Raw genomic sequence first — 25,332 nt, 5'->3', positions numbered from 1 at the left:
TGCTCAGGAGATATGAGGTGTTGGGCAAGTTATCAAGATGGGCATTCAGTCACAGGAGAACAATTCTAGACACTGGGTCAAAATGATCCTGTTATTAATAAAACCAGCAGGAAGATGGGGGTTTGGAATCTGTCAACATTCCAGAAGTTACACAAATGGGGATTACGGAGAATACTGAAATTGTTATAGATTATCAGCTAAAAATAATGAAAATGGGAAGGATGCTGTGGAATCTGAAGTAGGTAGGGATTGAAATAAGGTTGAATTTTCTGGAAGCTAGAGAAAGTCCAATTATTCCTCTTTGTATTTGTGTGACTTCCCTCTTAGCATCCTCAACTCCCTTGAACTTATCCTAGAAGCTGATGCATCGACACTGCCACAGGCTCTGGAGTCCAGCCGCCCTGGCCCAATGACTGGAGCTGCCACTTAGTAGCTGCCACCTGGTAGCTGCATGCCCCAGTGTCCTCATTCATCAAATAGGGATAATAATTGCATGTATGTCTTAGGATATTGTGAGGATTAAATTAGAAAATGCACATAAAGTGATTAGGAGCCTACCTGGCGTAAGGTCACCACTGTTAGCTATTACTGATGATATTTGATTGTTGTTTCAAGGGTTAATTGAAATAGTGTATGTGTGGCATATCTAGTACATTTTAGTTTCACTTCTGCCTTTTTGTAACAAAGCCAACCAGAATATAAACAAGATTTATAGTGCAAATGGAGACCATGTTCCCCAGACCCCGCTGCACCCTCAGAGAGGGGCCCCCAGGATCTCCAGTCTTCCCCACCCTTCTAGGTCCACTTATCTGCTGCCAGTTAGGTGCGGTGCAAGTCCGGGAACCTTCTTCAAAGGCTGGCTGAGCTGAGTGAGGGCTCTGACCTCGGTGAAAGAGCACTTTCCAGGAGCCAAGAAAGAAAGGAGCTGCACTCGCCTGTTGGGCCACAGTGGCTCCTGTCTGGGCGCACACACAAAGAGCTGGTCTGTGGTCTCACCTACAAGGGTCATGTTGTTCCCTTCCAGAGAACAAACAGAAAATATTAAACCTGCTGAGGCTGGAACTTGTCACTGAGGTTAGAAGCTTACGGGTCACCTTAGAAACCAGCTCTTCAAAGGTTACTCCTCCAGGAAGAGGGTGCATTAAGGAGCCTTTCCCCTAACAGAAATAGTAACAGCAGAGAACTTGCCCCCTTCTCTGGGATGGCCAATATTACCACCCAGGTAATACGCTGGTATCCTCACTCCCCCTGACGGGCCACAGCCTGCATTTCCTGTGTGTGGGAAGCAGCAGAATAGACTGGCTTGGACAGTTGAGGAAATCCCAGCTTTGCTCACTTAATGTCTCAGCCTCCATTTCCTCATCTGTGAAATGGAGATAATAATTAGCTGGGGTTTTATGCAGATTAAAGAGATAATTCTGTATTAGGAAACCTCCTAGCCTAAAAGAAGGGGCTTAATAAATCTCCTCTTCCTCATAAGAAGTTTCCTAACTGGTCTTCTGCTCCTGTTGTCTCTTTCCTAACTACCACACACTGTTGTTAGAGTGGTTTTTATACAACAACACATGTGACTCCTAAGCCCAGAAACTTTTTGTTTTATTGATAAAGTTTAAGCAGTTTATCCTGAGGCTGCCCACCACAATCTGATGTCTATCCCAAACCTTTCAAGCACTCCCTTGCTATTGAGCTGATGCACTTACTGCTCCCCACACATCCCATGTGCCTTCCCACCTTGGGGGCTGCCTTCAGCCACCACAATCGGTACTATTTATTGAACACCTACCAAGTGCCAGGCGCTGTGCAAAATTGGTTCATGTGCAATATTTCCTTTAATCCTCATTACAACCTCTCAGGAAGATGCTATTATCTTCATTAAGTGGGTGAAGAAATTGTGGTTTTTATCAGTTATATAGCTTGCCCCAAGGTCATGACCCTAGGAAGCAGTGGAACAGGGATTCCACCCAGGTTCTTAATGCAAAGCCTGTGGTTTTGAAAAGCTACCTTCCACCAAACCCAACTCCAGGAGGCAGTTCAAAACAGTCTCCTGCATGAGTACGCCAGTCTTGGTTAAGTACCGTGTAACATCTTCTGTATTACCCTTGAGCTATGTACCCTTGAACTGACTGAGCAAATGACCATTTTAATGATTGCTATTTGTATGTGCTGCTTCTTTCTTCACAGCCAGATCCTATTCTCAAAGACATCAGTGATAGATTGTATTTCCAGTGCCCAGCAAAGCATCCTCTCCACAGGTGCTCAGTGTCTATTTCATGATGCTAAGGGTGAAATCACATGCCTCCAGGACTAAGGCCATATTTTTCCTTTACCTCTTCTAGACACTAATAATCATGGTGACTACTTCCTGGGATTCAGAACGTAACTTTAGCAAGCACTTCCTTCCAGTGCCCAGCTTCCTTCTCTGTAGAAAAAGAAGATGCAAGTTTATGTCTTGATGTTCCTTCCCTGCTCCAAAATTAAGCATTATTTAAAGAAAAATCCTAGTTAGATTACATGAGTGAGAGACTCTACAGTTTTTGAAGCACTCCCATACACAGTATGTCATCTGTTTCTCAACAGCCCTGGGAGACTAGCAGGGAAGATGAAATATCCCGATGTAGTGGCAGGAAACTATGACTCAGAGAAGCTAAGTGACTTGTCTGAAGCCACACAGCTTGTGAGTGGGGAAATGAAGACTTGAATCCACTTTCTTTTATTTATTTATTTATTTTGAGATGGAGTCCTGCTCTGTCACCCAGGCTGGAGTGCTGTGGCATGATCTCAGCTCACTGTCACCTCTGTCTCCTGGGTTCAAGTGATTCTCCTGCCTCAGCCTCCGAGCAGCTGGAATTACAGGCACCCACCACAGCCAGCTAATTTTTGTATTTTTAGTAGAGACTAAAAATACAAATTTTTTTGTGTTTTTACAAAAATAAAAACAGCCTTGCCATGTTGGCCAGGCTGGTCTTGAACTCCTGACCTTAAGTGATCCATCCACCTTGGCCTCCCAAAGTGCTGGGATTACGGGTGTGAGCCACCAGGCCAAGACTGAATCCACTTTCTCTGATTACTTTACACAACACTAGGTAGGAATATTAGGGACATTCTTATTGCTGTCATAGAAATAGGCCAGAACAAACATCTAAATGTTTTTCCTTAGACTGCTGGGTGCTCTTTCGGATTTAAGTTAAGTGAGCTTAGTTTTTCTAGGGGTTTCCCTGGTGATCTTCTGGAAATTATTTGAAAATAGCCATGTTGGTAATTTCCTAATCATGTGGCTTGTTCATTGTGAAAATGTTCAGTAATTGTTGTTGCTTATTCATTGGACTGTCTGGGAAGAGCTAAGGAGGTATGAGGCCCTGGGTTTATGTGGGGTAATTATTACATGGAGGATTATATAGGGTAGCTCTGACTCTGTTTTCCTCAGGGTTCATTCAGAGGAGAGAGTAATGAAGACCAGAGATCCTCACACTTTTGCAAAGAGGGGATTGTTCTGTCTTAATAAAAATGTTCAAAGAACTAGCATAAAGATCAGGCAAATGTCCTGTGAGTCACCTCCCAATGTGCATAGCTGAATATACTTTTTTTTTTCTGAAAAAAGGAACAGAAAAAAAACTAGGTATATCACATTTAAATAAAATAAAGCATGTTTCATTTAACTTTTTAAAAGCAAACTATGGGGAAACTATATACTATTAACTCAATTGAATCCCATCAGTATGCATTGAAATTAAATGTATAGAAATATTGTAGAGTAAAGCACTATTATCTAAAATGCTTTTAATGCTTTATTTGTTCTAATACAGAGCTTTCTACCTATTATCATATCATAGCATACTTAGAAAGTGATAGTGTTTGCAGGGCACAAAAGGTATCCTAAGAGCCAAGAGAACAGGTATATTGCTAGCTTGTCATCATTTCCTGGGGTACCACTGGGAAGTTGTGACCTGTAGACTTAAAGAAATAAGTTGGGGGGCTCCTGGGGATACCATGGCTTTCCAGTCTGTCTTTCATGACTGCACTGTGTTCTACCCAGTGGGAACCCTGAGAACATGAAACACATACTTGTCCCAATCACATAATCTTCACGCTGCACCTGAGCTGTAGAAAGAATCTGTTTCCCTGATCTGTGTTCTAGATTTCACAGAGGCCCTGGCCTTCGACCAGCAAAGGAAAAGTTTTGAAGCCAGCAAGTTCTGAGATGAGATGCCTAGTGCTGCCCTTGCCCATTTTCAGCTGAAAGTGAAGGTTTATTGTACCCAGTATATGCTGCAGATAAATTAATTTGATAGTCATAAATGAAATATTGTCCCAACAGGAAAGCTGAGTCATGTCTAAAAGGATTATGCATGGTGAATTAGCCATTAACAAAGAATCATTGCCATTATTGAATCATTTATGTCATAGTTATTGAACAGGAAGGCCTGTACGGTTAGAAGAAGCAGCTTAAATGTTGTTGTTTTTATAACTGGAAAATTTTAAAAACAACAACTTGGGCTTTTCCCCTCTCCCTCTCTCTTTCCTGACCCCTCTCCCAACTCCGGCTCCAAAACAAGACAGGAAAGTTGGGCAACAGCTCCTGTCTGCATCTCCTGGTTCAGGTAACATATGTTGATTCTCTACAGGATTATGACTTTTATTTAGGGTGACGTTACAGAATGTGAGGAAGAAAGTGAAACCTTTGTTTATTCAAAGAGGATATTCTTTGAGAAACACTGGCATAAAATAAATTCTTGCAGGTGACTGTCTTTTAAAAAAGTTTCAAAATATTTATTTTGATATAACCCAAGTCTTTCATTGTATTATTGTTTTATTAAATGCAGAGATAGGTTGAGACCAAACCTGGAGTTGTTTTTTTTTTGTTGTTGTTGTTGTTTGTGTTTTTTTTTTTTTACAGCCCCCATTACTCTAAACTCAGTTTAAATGAGCATGTTTTAAATCAGCATAGTGGGTTGTAGAGGGTGTGGGTGTGTGTGTGTGATTTTTGCTTTAAGGAACTAGATGTAGACAATATAATTAAGGGTGAAAGAAACATAAGTTCTTCATTACTTTAAATTTCCCCATTCACTAATCAATAATATAAAAATTTCTCCCACCTTGTGTTTTTGCTCATCAGTTTCTAACTGAGGATGTAAGGAGTCAGTGATACTGTTGGTATCCTACCCCTCTGTTGTGACAAGTTTATAGCATGAAAAGAGAATGGTTTCCTGGAAATGACTTTGTAATTACTTTGCAAAGAAGGGCCCCCAACTCTAGTACACTACTTTTGTTATTGCCAATGATGATTTCTTCTCATCCATTATTGATATTTTTTTTTCTTTTTTGAGACAGGGTCTTGCTTTGTCACCCAGGCTGGAGTACAGGGGCACGATCATGGCTCTCTGCAACTTCCATCTCCAGGTTCGAGGGATTCTCTCACCTCAGCCTCCCAAGTAGCTGGGACTATAGGCAAGCTCCACTACACCCAGCTGATTTTTAAAAAACTTTTTGTAGACATAGGAGTCTCACTGTGTTGCCCTTGCTGGTCTCCAACTCCTGGGCTCAAGCAATCCTCCTTCCTTAGCTTCCCAAAATGTTGGGATTATGGGCATGACCCACTGTGTCCAACCTATTATCAGTGTTTTTCAAAACAGGTTTCAAGCTATCTTCAGGCCATGACTAAACTACTTAGAAAATTTCAGTTGGGCCTAATATATTCTGTAAGGGACTTATCTACATTTACAGGTCATTTACATTTATTGAAAACACATCCTGTTACAATAGACATCTTGATAAAGTAAGGGTGTTACTGGTTACCGTACCCATGGTTTTGCACAGTCAAACCATCTTTGGTGAGCTTCTTGGTTTTGTTTCTCTCCCTTGTTGGTGCCACGGTGTTTTCTTTATTTTCAGGTCCTCCGAGGTCAATTTTCTCTTTAAGGCTTTATCTAGACTTTAGCTGAAGATTGCTTCCACGTTATCCATCACAAAATGAAATTTCTCTGTGAAGTCCCTCAGTCTTATCCAGGTGGATAAAGGCTAAGATAGAAATGGAATGCAGGTGGAGTTGCTTGCCCTCAAAGTGATGAGGTTCCACAAAACTCCCAGGAATCAAGCCAGGCTGCTACTGTATCTCTCCCTTGCAAATAGCAGGATTGTTTTAATTACAGTCTGTAGCCACTATTTTTATCTGTGTTAGAATATTTGGATGCAAGACTGGAAAACATTATTGCTGTTAATGCCTTTGCACCTTCTTATATAACTTGCTATAGTGTGGAAGGGAACATTTACTCAAAGAGCCTATCCAGATGGAGCCAAAGGGGTTAGTTAGGGTTTTTGTTGGGCACTTTGGGTTATAAGGAACAGGACTCATTCAAGGTACTATGAATTCAACTTGCTGGGCTTTGTTACCAGGGTGCATGCAAACTGCAGCCAGTCTGAAAGACCAGAAGCAAGATAACTGGAGGGTATAAACTGAAAATTCTAAGCTCCCCCAACTGATTGATTGGACCCCTTCTGTCAGCCAAGGGGATTCCAAAGTAAACCTGAAAAACTAGTTCAGGCCGTGATGAGAAAGGGGGGTCAGACATGCCTCATTATACTCTGCTTCCTTTGGAATTCAGGCACAACTGACCAGTATTAATATTAAAACAGAGATCTTAAGACTGACAAAACAGACTTGCTTTGTTTGTTTGTTCGTTTGTTTGTTTTGAGACAGGGTCTCACTCTGTCACCCAGGTTGGAGTGCAGTGGTGGGGCTACTGCTTACTGCAGCCTCGATCTCTCCTGGCCTCAAAAAATCCTCCCACCTTAGCCTCCCGAGTAGCTAGGGCTATAGGTGCACAACGCCACACCTGGCTAATTTTTAAATTTTTTTGTAGAGACAGGATCTCACTGTGTTGCCCGAGCTGGTCTCCTGGGCTCAAACAATCTTCCTGCTTCAGCCTCCCAAAATGCTGGGATTACAGGCATGAGCCACTATGCCTCCTCCAAAACAGACTCTTTGTAGCAGTAAGGTGCCAAATTCCAACCTGACTCTAGTATAGCATCACATGACAGAGAGCAGACTCTGAAAAAATTATTTTACCCCAAAATGTATTTCTTTAGCATGTTTTAAAATGGTCCTGGAAAGCTATCTCTTATGGAGGAAATGTACATTTTGTAGAAAGTCTTCCCTTTTCAGGTCTTTTTCTGATCCTGAAGAGATTAGCTCAGAGCTTAGCACCCTGTAAAGGTCTGAAGAGAAAACATTTGCTATCTGTTGCCTCTCAGAGTGGCCACCTATGAGACATCATCTAAATAATAAGAATTTTGGTCTCCATAACCCCTTATCTTAACCCAACCACTTCTTTCTAACAATTAGAAGTCTTTAGATCATAACTTTCAATCGCCATTAAGAAAATCCTTGAATCCACCAAAGACCCAGAAGCCCCCACTTTGAGTGGTTCCTCCTGTCCAGACCGAGTTGATATACACCTTACATGTGTTGATTGATGTCTTATGTCCCCGTAAAACATATAAAACCAAGCTGTAACCAAGCCACCATGGGCACATGTTCTCAGGACCTCTTGAGACTGCCTCAGGCCTTGAACACTCATATTTGGCTCAGAATAAACCTCTTTAAATATTTTACAGAGCTTGACTCTTTTTTGCCAACAAGGGAAGTGGCTCATCTTTTCATCCTAGGCCACGTTTTAGCCTTGTGTGTTTGCACTAATCAAAGTCCCTGGTGAAAGGCTGCACAAGGCAGCCTTATTCTGTATCATCTTGCATTCACCTCTTCAGGCCCCCAGGCTAATATTATGCCAAGGGTTACTGATTCTGATTTTTGCCAGTGACCTTTACAGAAAGCAGCAGGAGCTGATTGGTTACGTGGCTTCATCATTTACAAACTCTTATAGTAGGATCTTTAATGTTTCATTGATCCTATAGTATTAAAAACTGCAATTACTTTTGCACCAAGCTAGTGGTTCATTATTTGATTATAATACATGTACATTGTAAAAATTATAAAAGTACAATGTTGTATAGTGTATAGTTCCAATAGTATAGAAATTACTTTTAAAAATATAGTTCTTTTTTTTTTTTTTTTAAATTCTTTTTCAGAGACAGGGTCTCACTCTGTCTCCCAGGCTGAAGTGCAGGGTGTGGTCTTAACTCACTGCACCCTCTACCTCCTGGGCTCAAGTGATCCTCCTGCCTCAGTCTCCCAAGTAGCTGGAACTACAGGCATGCACCACTACACCTTGCTTAATTTTTAATATTTTTTTTGTAGAGACAAGGTCTTAATTATTGCCCAGGCTGTCTCAGACTCCTGGGCTCAAGTGGTCTTCCCACCTTGGCCTCCCAAAGTCCTGGGATTACAGTCCACTGTACCTGGCCTAAAAATATATTTCAAATAATAAAAAATGTTTCTGATTTCTGCCATATCAATCTCATTCCCAAGAGGTAACCATTATTAAGTTTAATATGCATCTTTCCTGGCATTTCCTTTGTTAATATAAGCACAGAGTGGCTGGTCTCCTGGGCTTTTTTCTTTGTCTTGCTTGTATGTAGCTGAAGGCAACACCATGGGTACTTAGAGATTTAATGAATACTCAGTGGAAGGCCCATGAGGCGGCTCACACCTGTAATCCCAGTGCTTTGGGAGGCCAAAGTGGGAGGATCCCTTGAGCCCAGGAGTTGTAGACCAGCCTGGACAACGTAATGAGACCCCCATATTTCTATAAAAAAATTTAAAAATTAACCTCAAGACTCAGACCTTAGTTATAGATTAAAAGAAGTTAATCACCTATGTCTTTAGATGAATGCACACTTACACGTAGACATGTAGCTTAGAAGGTATATAAGCTCTGGAAAACTGTAATTTTGAGTTGGTCTGGTGATAATTTCCAGGCCTTCTCCCTGTAACCGGTTGCAGAAATAAAAACTCTCTTCCTCCCCAGTTCATTTACATCTCGTTATTAGGCCATGAGAAATAGCAGCCCGACCCTCAGTTTGTTCCGGAAACAATCATGCCACTGCATTCCAGCATGGGCAACAGAGCAGGATCCCATCTATCTATCTATCTATCTATCTATCTATCTATTTTTTTGAGATGGAGTCTCACTCTCTTGCCCGGGCTGGAGTACAATGGCGCGATCTCGGCTTCACTGCAACCTCCGCCTCCTGGGTTCAAGCAATTCTCCTGCCTCAGCCTCCTGAGTAGCTGGGACAACAGGCGCCTGCCACTACGCCTAGCTAATTTTTTGTATTTTTAGTAGAGATGGGCTTTCACCATGTTGGCTAGGCTGGTCTCGAACTCTTGACCTCGTGATTTGCCCGCCTGGGCCTCCCAAAGTGCTGGGATTACAGGCCTGAGCCACCGCACCTGGTGCATATATATATATATATATATTCTTTTTTTTTTAAAGAGCATATTCAGAGAATACTTGATAAAAATCGTAAAATCAATTTGATTCATTTTGACACTGTAAACTTCCTGACTTGAGATAAACTAGTTATTAAACATCAAGTGCCTGCAACTGGAGTAAGGAATGTGATTCAGTGTGTAAGAATATATACCAGTTTGTAGCATTGATGAACTCCGTATACCAGAGGGAAAAAATGAACTTCAAAAAAAAATTTCTAAAATGTAAACACCAGGTCCCTCTCCAAGGAAGTGTGTTTTTGAGGGAGCCTCTCATTTAGATATGGACTCTTAGCTAGCATGTTGCAACCTAGCAACAAGATTTCTAACCTGTGGTTATCTGTTGTGAAGTAGCAGCGTTAGTATAACCACGGTAACTGTCTGTTTGCTTGATGGCATGAGCTCTCTTTGAGTAAAAAAAGCCCAAAATAAAAGGTTGGAGGTAATTATATATTTTTTGTTTTCTCATCATAAATGTATTGAATGTAAATTTGAGATATTTTTGAAAACACAGAAGACCATAAAATAGCAGAATTGTCATCTCACCTACTAATGTTAATATTCATATTTAGTTTTGTATTCTTTAAAATTAATACATGTATTATAATTTGTAATATAGGTTATATTATACTTTTTTAGACAAATTGGGATCATACAGAATAGTAATTAGTTTTGTGCTATTTTTCATATGCTAGGTGCATTTCACCATGTCATGAAATAATTATTTGAGGATATGATTTTAAATGTCTACATATTATATCAATGTACTGTAATTTATTTAGACATTGTAGGTCATTACCTAAATGTAATTTTGAATTCAGAATTATTTCTATTTCATATTATTTCATTGCCAAGTTGTTCTTCAGCTTATAGATGCTCTCAATTATTTGCAGTTGAACTACGTAAGAGGATACATGAATTACAAGAAGGGTTGACATCTCAGGACAGTGAGTGGCTTCTGCAAATGTGGCCTTCCTGAGAGAAGGGATCTGAGGGGTATTGCCCCCAGGTATCCAGGAGGGGATTGATATAGCTAATCTCTTAGAAACAGAGGTGGGCTTCATAGCGATGAACTCTTCCTACCACACCAAAAAGGCCCCTCCTTCCTACCTCTCAAGGTTGACCTTGGCTGGCCTTGACCTTTGAATTTTAGGTTTTCAGACCCGCCTCTACAGCCAAGATTAGAATCAATATAACTTCCTGTTGCACACAGAAGCAGCTGTAAATCTAAGAAAATAGCATCCACTTTCCTATTACGGGACTTGAGGGGAAATTAAATTAAGCCCCTGCCTTTTGAGGGGCTTCTTTGAGGAATTAGATCACACAAGGCTTGGCGTAATTTTTTAATAACTTCAGTACCATTGTCCTCACTGGTCCGTATCAGAGCAGATTTGAGTCCTGCACAAAGTCTGAAAGCAGCAAGCTTGTTTGTGGGGAAAGAATGAGCCAACACACTGCTGGGGTTTCAAGGCCAGCTTCCTAGGTTTGCTTGTACACAGGAACCTGCACTTAGAAAAGCGCTGGGCTTGGCTTAATATTCTACTGCTGCTGCCTTGAAATTCTGAAGAATTTTTTAACAAGGGGACCTGAATATTCTTTTTGCACTGGGCCCCACAGATTATGTAGTTGGTCCTGATTAGGGTGTAGAGCAAGGTATTGCAGTAATAAAGTATTTGAATCATTCCTTCCTCAGACCACCCCCCCACCCAGGAGAAGGAAAAATCCATTCCAACTGTTCTCACTTTATGCAGGAGCAGGTGCTTGTGACTTTAAGAGATGGGCTTGCAGGGGAAATGGAACAGCTCCTGGAAGACATGGCTTTTTGAGGGTGCTTAGGAGATTTGAGCAGCACATACTAATTGGATACAGATAAAATGCTCTTCAGATTTTAGTTTTCTGCTCTGTTTGTTTAGTTATAACCCAGCCTGTGTTTTATCTTTTGAGGTGGAAAATATGAAAGTCACGGCTTCTCTCTCTCTTGTTGAGCATTTACTTTGTGAGTACTTATATGAGCATGTATATCAAAGACCCTGTGATCCAGAATACTGCTTAAAATTCTACAGAGTGGGCGCTCCACCTCTCTTAGCTTTGTCATTCTTCCCCCTTTAGCTCACTCCCCTCTTTGTAAGAAATGAGGCAGGGGTCTCTCGGGGATCACCTAATACACTAGTTCATATTCCCAGCACTTTTTAACCAGTGCCCCTTGGGATAAACATACAACAAAACCCTCATGCCTCCTTCATTCACATTTGTTGAGTTTTATGTTAGTTTGTTGAGTTTTATATTGGTTTGCATTGTGAAAAGAGTCATTTTTTCCCAAATGAAAGTTATAGAATTGCGTGTGCTCTGTAAAGCTATATAAATGATTCTAAGAAACACAGTCCCAAGAACATGACTGTCCTAGAGCCTCTCCTCCCCTAATTTAATACTGTTTAAAGCAGGGGTTCCTAACTGTCAGGCTGCAGACAAGTACCTGTCAGTCCGTGGCCTGTTAGGAACTGGGCTGCACAGCAGGAGGTGAGTGGCAGGTGAGGGAGCATTTGAGCTCCACCTCGTTTCAAATCAACTGCAGCATTAGGTTCTTACAGGCACGAGAACCCTATTGCGAACTGCACATGCAAGGGATCTAGGTTGCAAGCTCCTTAAGAATCTAATGCCTGATGATCTGAGGTGGAACAGTTTCATCCTCAAACCATCCCCCGACCACCCCACCCCCACCTCTGGTCCATGGAAAAATTGTCTTCCATGAAACCAGTCCCTGGTGCCAAAAGGTTGGGGACTGCTGACTTAAAGTACCAAATTTTAAACTGTTAACCAGTCTGCCTCCAGCTAAGAACAGATATTGAGATTAAGCATTTAGGAACCTAGAACAATTGTCTGTTAAATTTAATCAAAAAATTGGAAGCTTGTATTTTTTACGTCTTTTTTTTTTAGTATTCCATATGCATCATATTTTTACAAAAGTGTCAGTCTGTAACAGATTGAAAACTAAAAAACAAAGAAAAACTGATTTTTTTCAGCCCCATCCCCCAGTTGGCAAAACTGATTCTTAGCCACAATGTTTGAGAAGCACTCTCCTAATTAAGAGTCAACAGTGTATTTCTTAGACTTCTTAATTCATCTTTTGACGAACAATGATGAATTGGGGTGTGCGTGTGTGTGTGTGTGTGTGTGTGTGTGAGAGAGAGAGAGAGAGAGAGAGAGATAAGGCTGGTTCCTTCCCCACAGGTAACGGTGTCATCCTTGAAGGCAGCCATGATACAGGGGCAGCTAGAATGGGGTTATGAGAAGCAGCTATTGAAATTGAGAGGAAAGAGTTGTGGATGGCCGTTTAAAACAATAACATTCCATAGTAGGCTTGTTGAGAACCATTTTTATCTAGAGATGCTGGAGAGTGGAAGAATGTATGATACTTATGAAAACAAAATTGCTCCCACCATTCGACACTGAAGGTAGTATCCAAGTATTGGGATTGGTTACATGTCTATCCATGCCCTTCTAATCTCTTTCCCCTATTGCCAATAATACCTGCGCCTGAGAATAATATAATACTCTTTGAGGTCACGGAACAGAACAATACGTTGTACCCATCTCCTGTCCCAGCCACCTTCCCTGACAAACCTCCCACATCCCCCACCTCCTTACCCATAGAACAGCCACCACCTGTATTCCCCTTTCATACATAATGTGGCTGGCCAACATTAGCTCACATGTACCTTCACATTGGCTATGGTGCCTCTAGGAACTCTGGCGCATTTATAGTTACGGAGCTGACCCTCACCTGGCCATTTCAGCATTCTTCACACCTGCACACAGAACCATTTTCCTAATCCCTCCCTTGGTCCCCTGGCCAGTATGGTGTGCAAACCGTATTTACCAGTCTGTGTATTGGGCACAAGGGTTTCAATTGGTTAATTAAATCTTTGAATTTTCTTGTTTATTGACAATTGCCAAAGTAGGAGAATAGAGACTTGTCTTTTCCCTGAATATTTCTGCTTTTGATCTAACTTAATTCCAGATAAATTTCAATACTGATTAAAAAGTAACAAATTACTTCTGAAATTGGAGAAATTGATTTCCCAAGGTAAGCAGTTTCAGATATGAGTTTGGTTTGCATTATTACCTCACAGTCTTTGAAATGGGATTTTTAGCTGCCTTCTCAAGTCTTTGTCTCCTTTGTAAGATTCTTAGACAATTTTAATTATTTAAGGCAGATTTGCTAGAACTTATAATATTGGAAACTATGGTACAAAGATGAATTAGTTCTTAAAATAATTTTTGGTTTCTCCCAATGTTCATCAAATTGAGAATTTTGTGGTCCACATTATAAATATTCAGCATAATGTGCTGAACATTATTGTAGGCTTTGAGACTCCCAAGATAAATAAGGCAGTGCTTGTCCTCAAATTGCCCAGGGTCTGGTGGGAGGAAACCATACTTTTTTATTTTTGAAGTAGGAAACAATGTAGTAATTACCTTAGTGTAATATAAGTCAAGATGGTTGGCAGAACCCAAAAAAGCTAACAGTTAATTGCCAGGAGATTTGGGGGGCTTGAGTGTTGAGAGCATTGGTTGGGAGCGTGCCGGAGAAAACAGGAACACATGCATTAGGTGACCTTGACCTGGATATTGAGGGAAATAGAAGTTTGCCAGGATGAGAAACACTTGTGCAAAGCCTTGGAGGCTTTAAAAAGTAACAAGCAGACAAACAAGGCTCATTAAAGAAGTGTAAAAGTTATGGTATGGCTAGAGAGTTTGTAGGTATGTCAGCAGCTGCTTCTGAATGTTTCCATTTAATTACTTTCTGCCCAGTATCATGTAAGTGTTAAGACTTCTAGAGAATGTATCACTTACATCTAAGGAGCAGCAGCCAGAAGAACAGGTGGCAGCAGGTGGCCTACAGAAACCTACCATCTTCGCAGATAGTAAGCCAGGCATGGAAGTGATGCGCTGGAGAGGAAGTACTGAGCCAAAAGTCTTGCATGTGTATAGAAGATATATAAAGAAGTAAATCCAAGGATACTGCATCTCTGGCTTTAGGGAGATCAGTGAATATTTGCTGAAATGAATGGAAATCCAGTATGTATATAAATGGAAGCTTCTAGATGGTGAACTCTGAATGTCTAACGGGACCTCTTAGCAAATGTCACCACAATGGGAAAGGCAAATAACTCACAAAAAAGGAAATTGGAATGGCCAATAAACAAGAAAATTAATTAATAATCAGAGGAATGCAAATTTAACTAACAAACAGGTACCATTTCTCACTCTAGAGATTGGTGAAAATAAAAAAAAACCTGGTAATACTAAGTATTGGAGATATTATGGATAAACAGGTATTCTCACACTTTCTTGAGCACTTTAGAGAGCAATTTTGTAATATCTAATAAGGTTTAGAAATGAACTTACCCTAGGACCTGACAATTCCATTCTAAAGAAATGTGCTTAGGTGCTTAAGGATTTATGCAAACAGAATACGATTACAGTTGCATAATAGAGCAAAAAGTGTGGATAGATCCAATGTCCTTTACTAGGAAAACAGATAAGTTGTAATATATAGTGGAATATTGCACAATATTTTAAAATGAATGAATCAGATTTACAAGTATATTCTGGATAAATTTTACAAACATATTGATTGAAAAAAATAAGCTGCAGTGTACCTTGCAGACAAATTTGTAAAATACTCACCAGTTTTAAATTTTTTATATGAAAAACATATGGCTCAGTAAAAGTATAAGGACCTGGATAGGAAGAATACAAAACAATTTAAGAATGGTTAATGGAGAGAGGGAAATGGGATTAAGGGAGTGCAAAGGGAACCTCACTGTGTCTGTTACCTTTTCTTTCTGTTAAAAAAAAAATAGATCTGAAGCAGGTAAGGCAAAGTGTTAAAAAAGTCAGAGTAGTGGTACATGTATTTTGTAATTTCCTGTACTTTTCTATTGTTTTGAATGATTCATTACACAATAGTGCTTAGTGCATACTAAGCACTTTCTAGGGTAGATACTATTATTTCTTTATCAGGAAGCAGGGGCACAGAGAGATTAATGGACTGGCTGGTATGTGAGCCAAGGCTGAGCCCACTCCCCTGACCACTCTGCCATGGACTTCCTGGATCTCTGCTTCATTTCGGACCAGCGTCAGGACTAATGGAGTAGGGGAGGCCAAGTGATCTTTAGGATCCTGTCCAGTTTAACTTTAGCCCTGATCATCAGTAGATGGATCGATCATTTCCATGAGCACATTTCTGCATGGCAGCACACTCCTGACATAGCCCGGCCTGCAGAGGGCTGACGGGGGTTTCTCTGCAGCACTGTGGACCTGCCACCTGTACCAGCTCCCAGCTGGGCTGCAGTTGTGCAGTGGTGACTGTGCATCACACATCTTCCAGTGCCCACAACCAAATGGGAAGCGAATATGGAACAATTTTGCCAAGTGTTTTCTGAATCTCCTTGAAAACAGCACTTTTACATTATAAGATGCCACTGTACTAATGTAATAGGTAGATGCAGAGAAGAGTTATTTTGAGGGCTGTAATTTGATTTTGTTATCTTAGGCAATCAAGATTGTTTAACACCAGAAATAGCTGACTAGAACAGCTGCTAAAACAGCGCTTTGTGTGGGAAATGAAGAAAAGGTTCAGTATTTTGACAGCCATTTCCAAGGTATGAGTAATGAGACTTCTAAGAAAATCCTAATTGTTGCTGCTTTTGCACTGGGGCAGGGGGATTCTCTAGACCAGATTTCCCATCTCCTAGTATTCTACATCGATAGAGGACAAAGGAGGAGTATTTCCTTTTTCCCAGGGTCTTGACTTCATGTACCAACAGAGTTTAGATAGCATGGTGATAATTTATTATTTAGGTTTAAAACACACACACACACACGCACGCACACACCCCTCACTTGTCCATTTATCATCAAACATGTGTTTAGTGCTTACTGGACTCCAAAGTGCAGGGCCTGTGGGTCCAAAATAATCAATTAGACCCTGCCCTCAAGGAACTCTCCGTCTGGAGAGAAGAGGAAAAAATGGGACAAGGCAAAATGTGCAAGTAATCTTAAACAAATGTAATAGGCATTATAGAGGCAGAACTGGGAGGAAGAGTAGAGTAGGAATGAGACGGCATTAAAAGATTAGGAGTTTGCAGCTGTTTGAGGTCGGGGGAGACAAGAGCAGACAGACAAGCACAACATTTTGAGTGCTCAGTGTTATCCAGGCATGAAAGGACTCAGCACTTCTGGGTTAATATGGAAAGAGTCTGTTTCTTGATTTGACTGGCCAACTGCATACCTCAATTCACAATATTACTTTCTGTTTGGATATCCAGTGCCTTAAATGTTCGGGGAATTTTCACAGAAATTCTCTCATTTAAATGTATCTAATGTGAATATCCTGATATTATACTTTCTGTAATTTACTTGAAAATATTTCAGCATGTACCTGTGCTACGTACATGTATATCTGTTAGTTTTCATCCAAGTCTTAGTGGAAGTTGGTGGCGCCAGTGGTGAATGCAGAGGTAGGGTTGGTGAACTTGCATCTAATGAGAAACCCTCACTCCAGGGGGCCCTGCTTTAAGCAACTGGGTTTTCTTTATCTCTAATTGACACCAGAGGCTTTGTTAATTAGAATAGTTTATGTTGAGGTTGGATTTTAATTGGGAACATTGTGGTGGTGGAGATATGTGGATTGGGTTAGATCTTTTCAGAGGTCTTCCTTCTTTTGTGTTACAGAGGACAAAAGTTCAGTGAGCCATTAAGGATGATAAAACTGAGGCTCCAGGAGGAAGTGGCAGAGTCAGAATTGAAGCATTCTAGAACCAGGACTGCCCCTGTCCGCTGCTCTGCCCTGCCCAGTCAATTATGCTTGCCCTTGGAAGAGTCTTGGTCTTTGATGATACTCAGAGGCTTATTAAACCATACAGGCCGATTCTTTTTTTTCCTTTTCTTTTTTTTTTCTGATTTTTTGTTTTGTTTGTTTGTTTGTTTGTTTGTTTGAGACAGAGTCTTGCTCTGTTGCCCAGGCTGAGGTGTAGTGGCATGATCTCAGCTCACTGCAATCTGCGCCTCCCAGGTTCAAGCAATTCTCCTGCCTCAGCCTCCCTAGAAGCTGGGATTACAGGTGCACACCATTGTGCCTGGCTAATTTTTTTTGGATTTTTAATAGAGAAGGGTTTTCACCATGTTGGCCAGGCTGGTCTTGAACTCCTGGCCTCAAGTGATCCACCCGCCCCAGCCTCCCAAAGTGCTGGGATTGCAGGTATGAGCCACCGCGCCTAGCCCACAGGCTGATTCTTGATTGCAACCCTCTAAACCCAGACTAAAGTTTGTATGCCTTAGAACCAACATATATGACACTTGTAGTAGTTTCAGCATTTTATTTCTTATTTTGATTCAAGATGTGAGAGGTATTACAAACACTCAATTATGAGTGATGCATTTATGTGTCCTATTCTTCCATCTGTAGATAAGTGAAAAGTCATTTAAGAAATTAGAGGTCTCTGTAGTAAATCCAAGTCACAGTAAAGCAAACAAAAATGCATATGTGTGTGATATAATGTGGTACTCTATCCTCTTGGAAGACTTTGCAGGCTGTAAGAATTTCATTTTTAATGTATTTCATACAGGCCAGAGCTAACAAGTTAATTTCTACTGAGCAAAAGTTTTTTTGTTTGTTTTTTTCCTGGTATGTTGAGGTCAGCTAATGGTCACTGTGGTTTGGAGTGAATCTAAATGGATTTTTTGCCCTTGGACAAAGACCAAGGACAACTGTAGGACTTCTGCATGGTCTACCTCACTTAGGCTTCTTGATTAATAACTCTGGTTCAGGAAGGCAAGGGCAGTTATGACCACTTTACAACTGAGGAAATCAAAGCAACGAGAAGTTAAATGGCCTGTCCCACTCCACAGAAATGGTTATAACAGAGTCAGAGCCAGAATTGAGCTCTTCCGAACATGAGTTGACTAGATTATAGCTCCTTCCACGACACCAGGATGCCAGAGCAGTGGGAAGTGAATTTCAGTGGCATTGTGCATATCAGGGTCTTATTTGGTATGGCCAGAACCAAACCTCAAGGCATTATTACAAAATAACACGAGGTACTGGTGGCAACATTTTCAGAATTTGTGCCTCAGATTCAGCAAAACTTCAGGAAAAGCCTGCAATATGGCACTGAGCTTTGCTGCTTTCAGTATCAACAGTTGCAAACAAGGGAGGCTGGGGCCTTTAGCCTCCATCTCCCAGCTTCAAATACCATTAGTTCTATCCCAAAGTCATCCTCTATAAACATGCAATCTAAATAAAGGTAAAATTAGATAAAAGTATCTTAGCAGGTTTTTTTCAGGTGGCCTAATCCCTCGTTCCAAACAGCCTATTACCCCTAAGTCTTATTACCTTCAGTCTTCAAAAACAATCCTGGGGTAGTAATAGTGTCTCCATTTGGCAATTGAGAAAAGGGAGATTTTTGGAAATAAAGTGTCTTGGGCTAATATTGTCAGCTGGTCTGAGCTCCTGATTGGTCCTTCTGAGTCCAAGCCCTGCTCTATACTGGGTTCCATGTAGCTTTAGAGTAACTATGGGCATTTACATTATGGGAATCTTTTGGATTCATCTTTCCAATTAAGGGATCTAGTTTATTATACCTTGGAGAACGTATGTGTGTAATCTGTGTTATTTTAAAATACTGTAGAAAATGTTTGGTGTCAATCCCACTTCAGTGTAGTTAAAAGATGGTTAAAAGAGAAATTTGCACTGATGACAGGCTCCCAGTTTGAAGCTGTCAGAATCCTTGTACTGTCACCACCATACCTGACAAGTTGTCTTGGAACATTGGAAAAAGATTGCTGAGTGAGAAACAGGGTTGTGCGTTCTCCGCATGGCTGGAGTGCCTCAGCCGGGTCATCTGGGCAGACTTCACCTTAGAGGCACCTTCCACCTTTGCTCACTAAGCTGCCTTCTGCTCTTAATTTCCTTTTCCTTGTCAGTTTTCCTCCTAGAAAGAGAAGAAGGTACAGCCTGTTCTTAAGTCAGCATTGGTATACTGGGCATTTGTATTCCTTACAAATAAATTGCTAAATTCTTTTGCTGAACATTCAGGCTTGTCTGGACTTGGACAATGTGAACAAGTTTTCACATGGGCCTGGTAAACCCTGGATAAGTGGATCACTGGGGTTCTTGACTCAAAGAACTAAACTTTGTGCTAAAAATGCAGACCCTGATCCTCAACCTTATTCCTGCATCATTTCATAGCATAGACCAGGCTCTGGTTAGCCCTGGTTATCGTGACTGATGTCACAAATGGCAGAGGACTCTGCTGTGGAAATGGGAAGATCCCTCTGTTTCCCGGCCCTAGCTCACTTCTAAACACAGTACCAAAGCACTGCCTGACCTTCTCCTCCACTTGATGATAAATGCCCTGGGGATGCTGTCTTCTTCAGTTTTGTGCCCACAGGGTTTGTCTTGCACATAGTAGGAATTTAATTAGTGTTTGCTGAGCTGAATTGTACTAATTTTTTAAACATAAATGGAAAGTGGGGCAGATGAAAATAACATGTGGGGCAGCCTGGCAGACTGAATCAGATGGACACGACTGCTTCTCGTGACCTTGTCAAGTTGTACAACTTGTGTAGAGCCAGCATCATCCTAAAATGAAATTTTTCAAGGTGTGATTCAGTGGGAGATGGGGTTGTTGGAAGATCTCATGAAAGGGCATGTTCATGCTGCCCCTGGGAATTTGGGAAAGTACTAAGGCAATTCTTACCTGTTTCTCCCCATTTTCCACCCTCAGGCCTGCTGGTGGGTACCCTTGATGTTGTGTTGGACTCCAGCGCCCGGGTCGCTCCTTACCGAATCTTGTACCAGACTCCAGACTCCCTGGTCTACTGGACCATCGCCTGTGGTAAGCAACCACATCCAGAAATACACAAGTTTTAAAAGAAGTGTTAGGGTTAACAACTTTTTATCAGAAGGAAAGGAACGTACTTGCTGAATGCAATCACTGGTATTTTAGGGTAATTAACCATAGCCATTTCAACACATGAACCCAAAGTCTCAGTGGCTTAACACAATGAAAGTTTCTTTCTCACTCTGGTAGAGTCGTGTTGGGATCATGTGGCCTCCTCCATGTGTAGTGACACTCTCTGGAACACAAGGCCTCCAAGGTCAGCATACAAGGGAAGAGTGTGAGGGTGGAGCACATCTGTGTTTAACTTCCTTGGCCCAGAAGTGGCACACTCCACCTTCCATTTCACTCACACTTAGTCGGCCAAGACTAGTCATGTGGGCCCAACCTCACTGCAGAGGAAGCTGGGAAATGAAGAGAGTTGTGTGGAATACTTGGATGTACTAAGTATATATCCTAGCACAGTACTTCCTACTGAGTAGGGATTCTTTATTTCTCCTGATGATAATCAGTAATGCTGTGCTGTGCTTAAAATAGTAGTCAACAATCTTGCTTTGGCTGGTCCGAAGGTCATGAGCTATCTCCATTGATCACAGTCAGTTGCAGATGGAACTCCTTTTCTACTCTTTCCCCCCTTCTCACTACTGCACTTGACTAGTCTTAATTTTTTTTTTTTTCCCAGACGGAGTCTCACTCTGTCACCTAGGCTGGAGTGCAGTGGCGTGATCCCGGCTCACCACAATCTCCACCTCCCAGGTTCAAACAGTTCTCCTGCCTCAGCCTCCACAGTAGGTGGGATTACAGGCACCTGCCACCATGCCAGCTAATTTTTGTGTTTTTACTAGAGATGGGGTTTCACCATGTTGGCCAGGCTGGTCTCGAACTCCTGACCTCAAAGCAATCTGCCCACCTCGGCCTCCCAAAGTGCTAGGATTACAGGTGTGAGCCACTGCACCCAGCAAAAAAAAAATTTTTTAATCTTGCTTTTATTGGATCTCTCATAAGAACTTCTAGTCCAAAATGGCCAAGTTTTTTTTTTGTTTGTTTGTTTTGGGACAGAGTCTTGCTCTGTTGCCCAGGCTAGAGTGCAGTGGTGCGATCTTGGCTCACTGCAACCTCTACCTCCCAGGTTCAAGCGATTCTCCTGCCTCAGCCTCCCAAGTAGCTGGGATTACAGGCTCATGCCATCACGCCCAGCTAATTTTTGTATTTTTAGTAGAGATGAGGTTTCACCATGTTGGTCAGGCTGGTCTTGAACTCCTGACCTCAGGTGATCCGCCCCCCTCAACCTCCCAAAGTGCTGGGATTACAGGCATGAACCACTGCACCCGGACTTTTTTTTTTTTTTAATATAATTTCTTTTTTTGTAGAGATGGTGTCTCTCTATGTTGCCCAGCCTAGTCCTGAACTCCTGGGCTCAGGTGAGCCTCCTGCTTTGGCCTCCCAAAGTAAAGGGATTGCAAGCATGAGCCACTGCAATTGGCCCAAAATGGCCAAGTTTTTGTTTGCGTGTGGCTTTTAAAATAACCATAAGAAAAGTAAGGGCTCTATATGAACACTTTTTTTAACTTTTATTTTTTTGCCTCTACTTCATTTACAGGAAAGTTGAGCAGATTGTTCAGAGAACTGTCATCTATACCACCCCCCATGCAGAGTTTCCTCTATTATTAACATCTTACTATGGTACATTTGTTATAATTAATGAACCAGTGTTGATACATTATTTGTAAGTAAAGTCCATTGTTTGTTCAGATTTCCCTCATTTTCTTTTTCTGTTTCAGTATCCCATCTGGTATAACATTATAGTTAGTCGGTCATATCCCATTAGGCTCCTCTGGGCTGTGGAAGTTTCTCAGATTTTCCTGGGCTTGGATGATCTTGACAGTTTTGAAAGATACTGATCCAGTATATTTTGGCATGCTCCTCAATTGGAATTTGTTTGATATTTTTCTCATGATTAGACAGGGGCAGTAGATTTTTGTGAGGAAGATCACAGAGATAAAGGGCCATTTTGTTTCACCATGCCAAGTGTACATTTTATCAACGTGATTTATGACCGCAGGCCTCCTTGATCACCTCCCTGAAATAGTTTTTTAGGTTTGTCCACTGTAAAGTTACTCTGTTCTTTCCCTTTTCAAAGTATTCTCTTTGGAGGGAAATCACTATGTGCAGTCCATACTTAAGGAGTAGGGATTTTTCTCTCCTTTAGGGTAGACTATCGACATAATTTATGGAGAATTCTCTTGCACAGTAAATTTATCTTTTCTCCCTCATTTATTTATTTAATTATTTATGTCACTATAGACTCATGCCTATTTATTTTGTCTTCTGGGTTATAATCCAACATTACTTTATTCTTTGCTCAAATTGTTCCAGCTTTCGCCATTGGGAGCTTTTTCAGTTGACTTCATTCATTTTTAAAATTGATCTTTACTTGGTAGGAGGTGCTGTGCTGGGATCTAAAAATATAAAGACAATTATATTTGGTCTCTGCTCTTGAGAAACGTACAGTCTAGTGAGGATACAAGTAAATAGTCAATTACAGCCCAGTGTGAACCAGTGCCTTACAGTTCCATTTAATTTCTGGGCATCCAACTAAAGAGAGGAATATAGGCTAGCCTCCTGCAGAATTAGAGGAGGTTATCTGGGTGTGATTTCAGGCTGCTGGCAAGCTCCATTGCCTGGGTAATTCTCCTTCAAGGATTTAGTAGTACCTGAAATTCTAACATTCTAATTATGTTTTTCCCCCACCCCACCCCCGAGATGGAGTCTCACTCTGTCGCCCAGGCTCGAGTGCAGTGACACGATCTCAGCTCACTGCAACATCTGCCTCCTAGGCTCAAGTGATTCTCCTGCCTCAGCCTCCTGAGTAGCTGGGATTACAGGCACTCCCTGCCAGTTTTTGTATTTTTAGTAGAGACGGGGTTTTACCATGTTGGTCAGGCTGGTCTCGAACTCCTGATCTTGTGATCCGCCCACCTCAGCCTCCAAAATGCTGGGATTACAGGCATGAGCCACCGTACCAGGCCATAATTATGTCTCTTTAAATGTATTCTGAGATGCAAACAGCCCAGCGAACGACAATTGACTATAACCATTGTTTACACAGCCCATGAACGAAGGCATGGCTTCAAGGTTTAGAGCAGCGGGAAAACCCATCTAGAAGTGAAGAATGGGGATTGAGTGAGAGGAAGGTGATAAAGGATTAAGGAAGAGGAAGCTGGGACTCTGACCTGGACAGACTTACCAGTGTAACCTAGGCTCCTGGAAGACAGTGTTCCAGTCTTCTCTGCACGTTTACCCACCACAGAGGGAGCCCGTAGAAGGGAAAGTGCCATCTGGCCTGCCGTAGTTGATTGGGAAAGCATCACATTTAGTTGGCAAACAATCTAGAATCGTTTCATAGTCAGCAGATGAAGAACTAAAAAGAAAGAAGTTAAAAGTTAGGGAGAGCCACCAAACCCCTCCACCTCATGACGGTGTGGAAAGGACGCTGCAGCCTTCTTGCTCACTTTCCAGCAATCCCACCATGAGTGCCAAACTGCCTGCGAGATCCTTTGCAGGCAGCAGGTCTTCAGAGCCCTCAGATCTCTCCTTACAGCCCTCCAGGCTCGGTCTTCCCACCTCAATTTCTGGTGATGTAAGGAACTGGTTTGTGTCTCCTGTGACTTTTCCTCTGCCTCTGAGCCATTACCTTTGTTGTCATTGACATTTATAATGTCACTGCCTGACGTTACTACTCCTCAGTCTGATTCTGGGGCTTTGCCATGGTATTGCTATGAAACAGATCTTCCCGTGAATACTCCTATGAGATAGAATTGGATGTTACAAAGCTGAGTTATTCCTGAATTATTTGCTGAGCCAAGGCTAAGGAACACTATGCTGTGAATGCTGATGGCATAAATTATTGTCCAAAGAGATGTGTAGTTTTCTTTTCCCAGTGACACCTGTTTCATTATAATAAACCCAGAATGGTTTTAGTTTTTGTATATATTGATTACCCATAGAGATAGCTCCAGAATTTCCTTATGGAAGACTGCACAGAAGGAAGTGACAGGCGTTGTGAAAGTGGTTTTTTGTTATTGTGTTTTGTTGCATTTTGTATTTTTTTTTGAGACAATGTCTTACTCTGTCGCCTAGGTTGGAGTTCAGTGGCATGATCTTGGCTCACTGCAACCTCTGCCTCCCAGGCTTCAGTGATCCTCCCACCTCCACCTCCCAAGTAGCTGGGACTACAGGCACACACCACCGTGCCCTGCTAATTTATTTATTTATTTTTTTGTAGAGACAGGGTTTTGCCATGTTGCCCAGGCTAATCTCAAACTCCTGTGCTCAAGCCATCCGCCTGCCTCAGCTTCCCAAAGTGCTAGGTTTACAAGTGTGAGCCACCACACCAGGCCACCTATTAATTGTTCTTTCTTACTGATTTCCATTTAAAATCCAAGTTACTGGCTCCTTTTCATGATAAGATTTTAAGAGCAGAAGCTTCTCCCTTAAGATTTTTAAAATATATCTGTATCTTATTGTTTGTAAATTTAATGTTATTTTTCATAAACTACAAAGTTAGTATGGCATAGGAAAATATATTAAAAACTTCTGATTTGCTAGGATTTTATGAAATATTGCTATAAAAGAAACTTCTGCAGATAATTGGGTAAGTCTAAATCACTGCCTTGTAGAATCCATGGGATTATAAAACCTTTTTCTATAAACCTTGATCTTGTCATGTGTTTTGTAAATCTTTAATAAGCATAAATTGAATTAAAGGGAGCATCTGTGACCAATGTCTTGACATAGACCACATAGAGCAGTAGCAGTGTTAGTGGTAAGTCCTAGCTGTATGATTTGCCTTAGACTTGAGCCACATGAAATCAGGCAGGAGGACTGTTTCGGACCATCTTACTGCCACTGTAATAAGCACCTGGCCCTCGGCAATATGAATCATATAGAAAGCGGGATGGAGGTACCAAGAGTTATTTGATGAGACATTATTTTCATATGCCTCTTTTTATCTTTTTTTTGAGACGGACTCTTGCTCTG

At 41.4% G+C, this 25,332-nt stretch overlaps 1 protein-coding gene across 1 annotated transcript in view; it reads left to right on the top strand.

Moving 5' to 3' along the window:
- TBC1D9 (TBC1 domain family member 9) overlaps window positions 1–25,332 on the top strand; it is a 136,232-nt gene that overhangs the window by 35,025 nt on the left and 75,875 nt on the right. The window contains exon 2 of the mRNA XM_001139147.7: window positions 20,179–20,289. Within this exon, the coding sequence (XP_001139147.3) occupies window positions 20,179–20,289 (111 nt within the window). The remainder of the gene's footprint in view (window positions 1–20,178; window positions 20,290–25,332) is intronic.

Source organism: Pan troglodytes, chromosome 3 (assembly GCF_028858775.2).
Source record: "Pan troglodytes isolate AG18354 chromosome 3, NHGRI_mPanTro3-v2.0_pri, whole genome shotgun sequence".
In the NCBI taxonomy this organism is placed as follows: Eukaryota; Metazoa; Chordata; class Mammalia; order Primates; family Hominidae; genus Pan; species Pan troglodytes.
The sequence above is the reverse complement of the archived record's forward strand: the minus strand, read 5'-3'. Positions and strand labels throughout refer to the sequence as shown.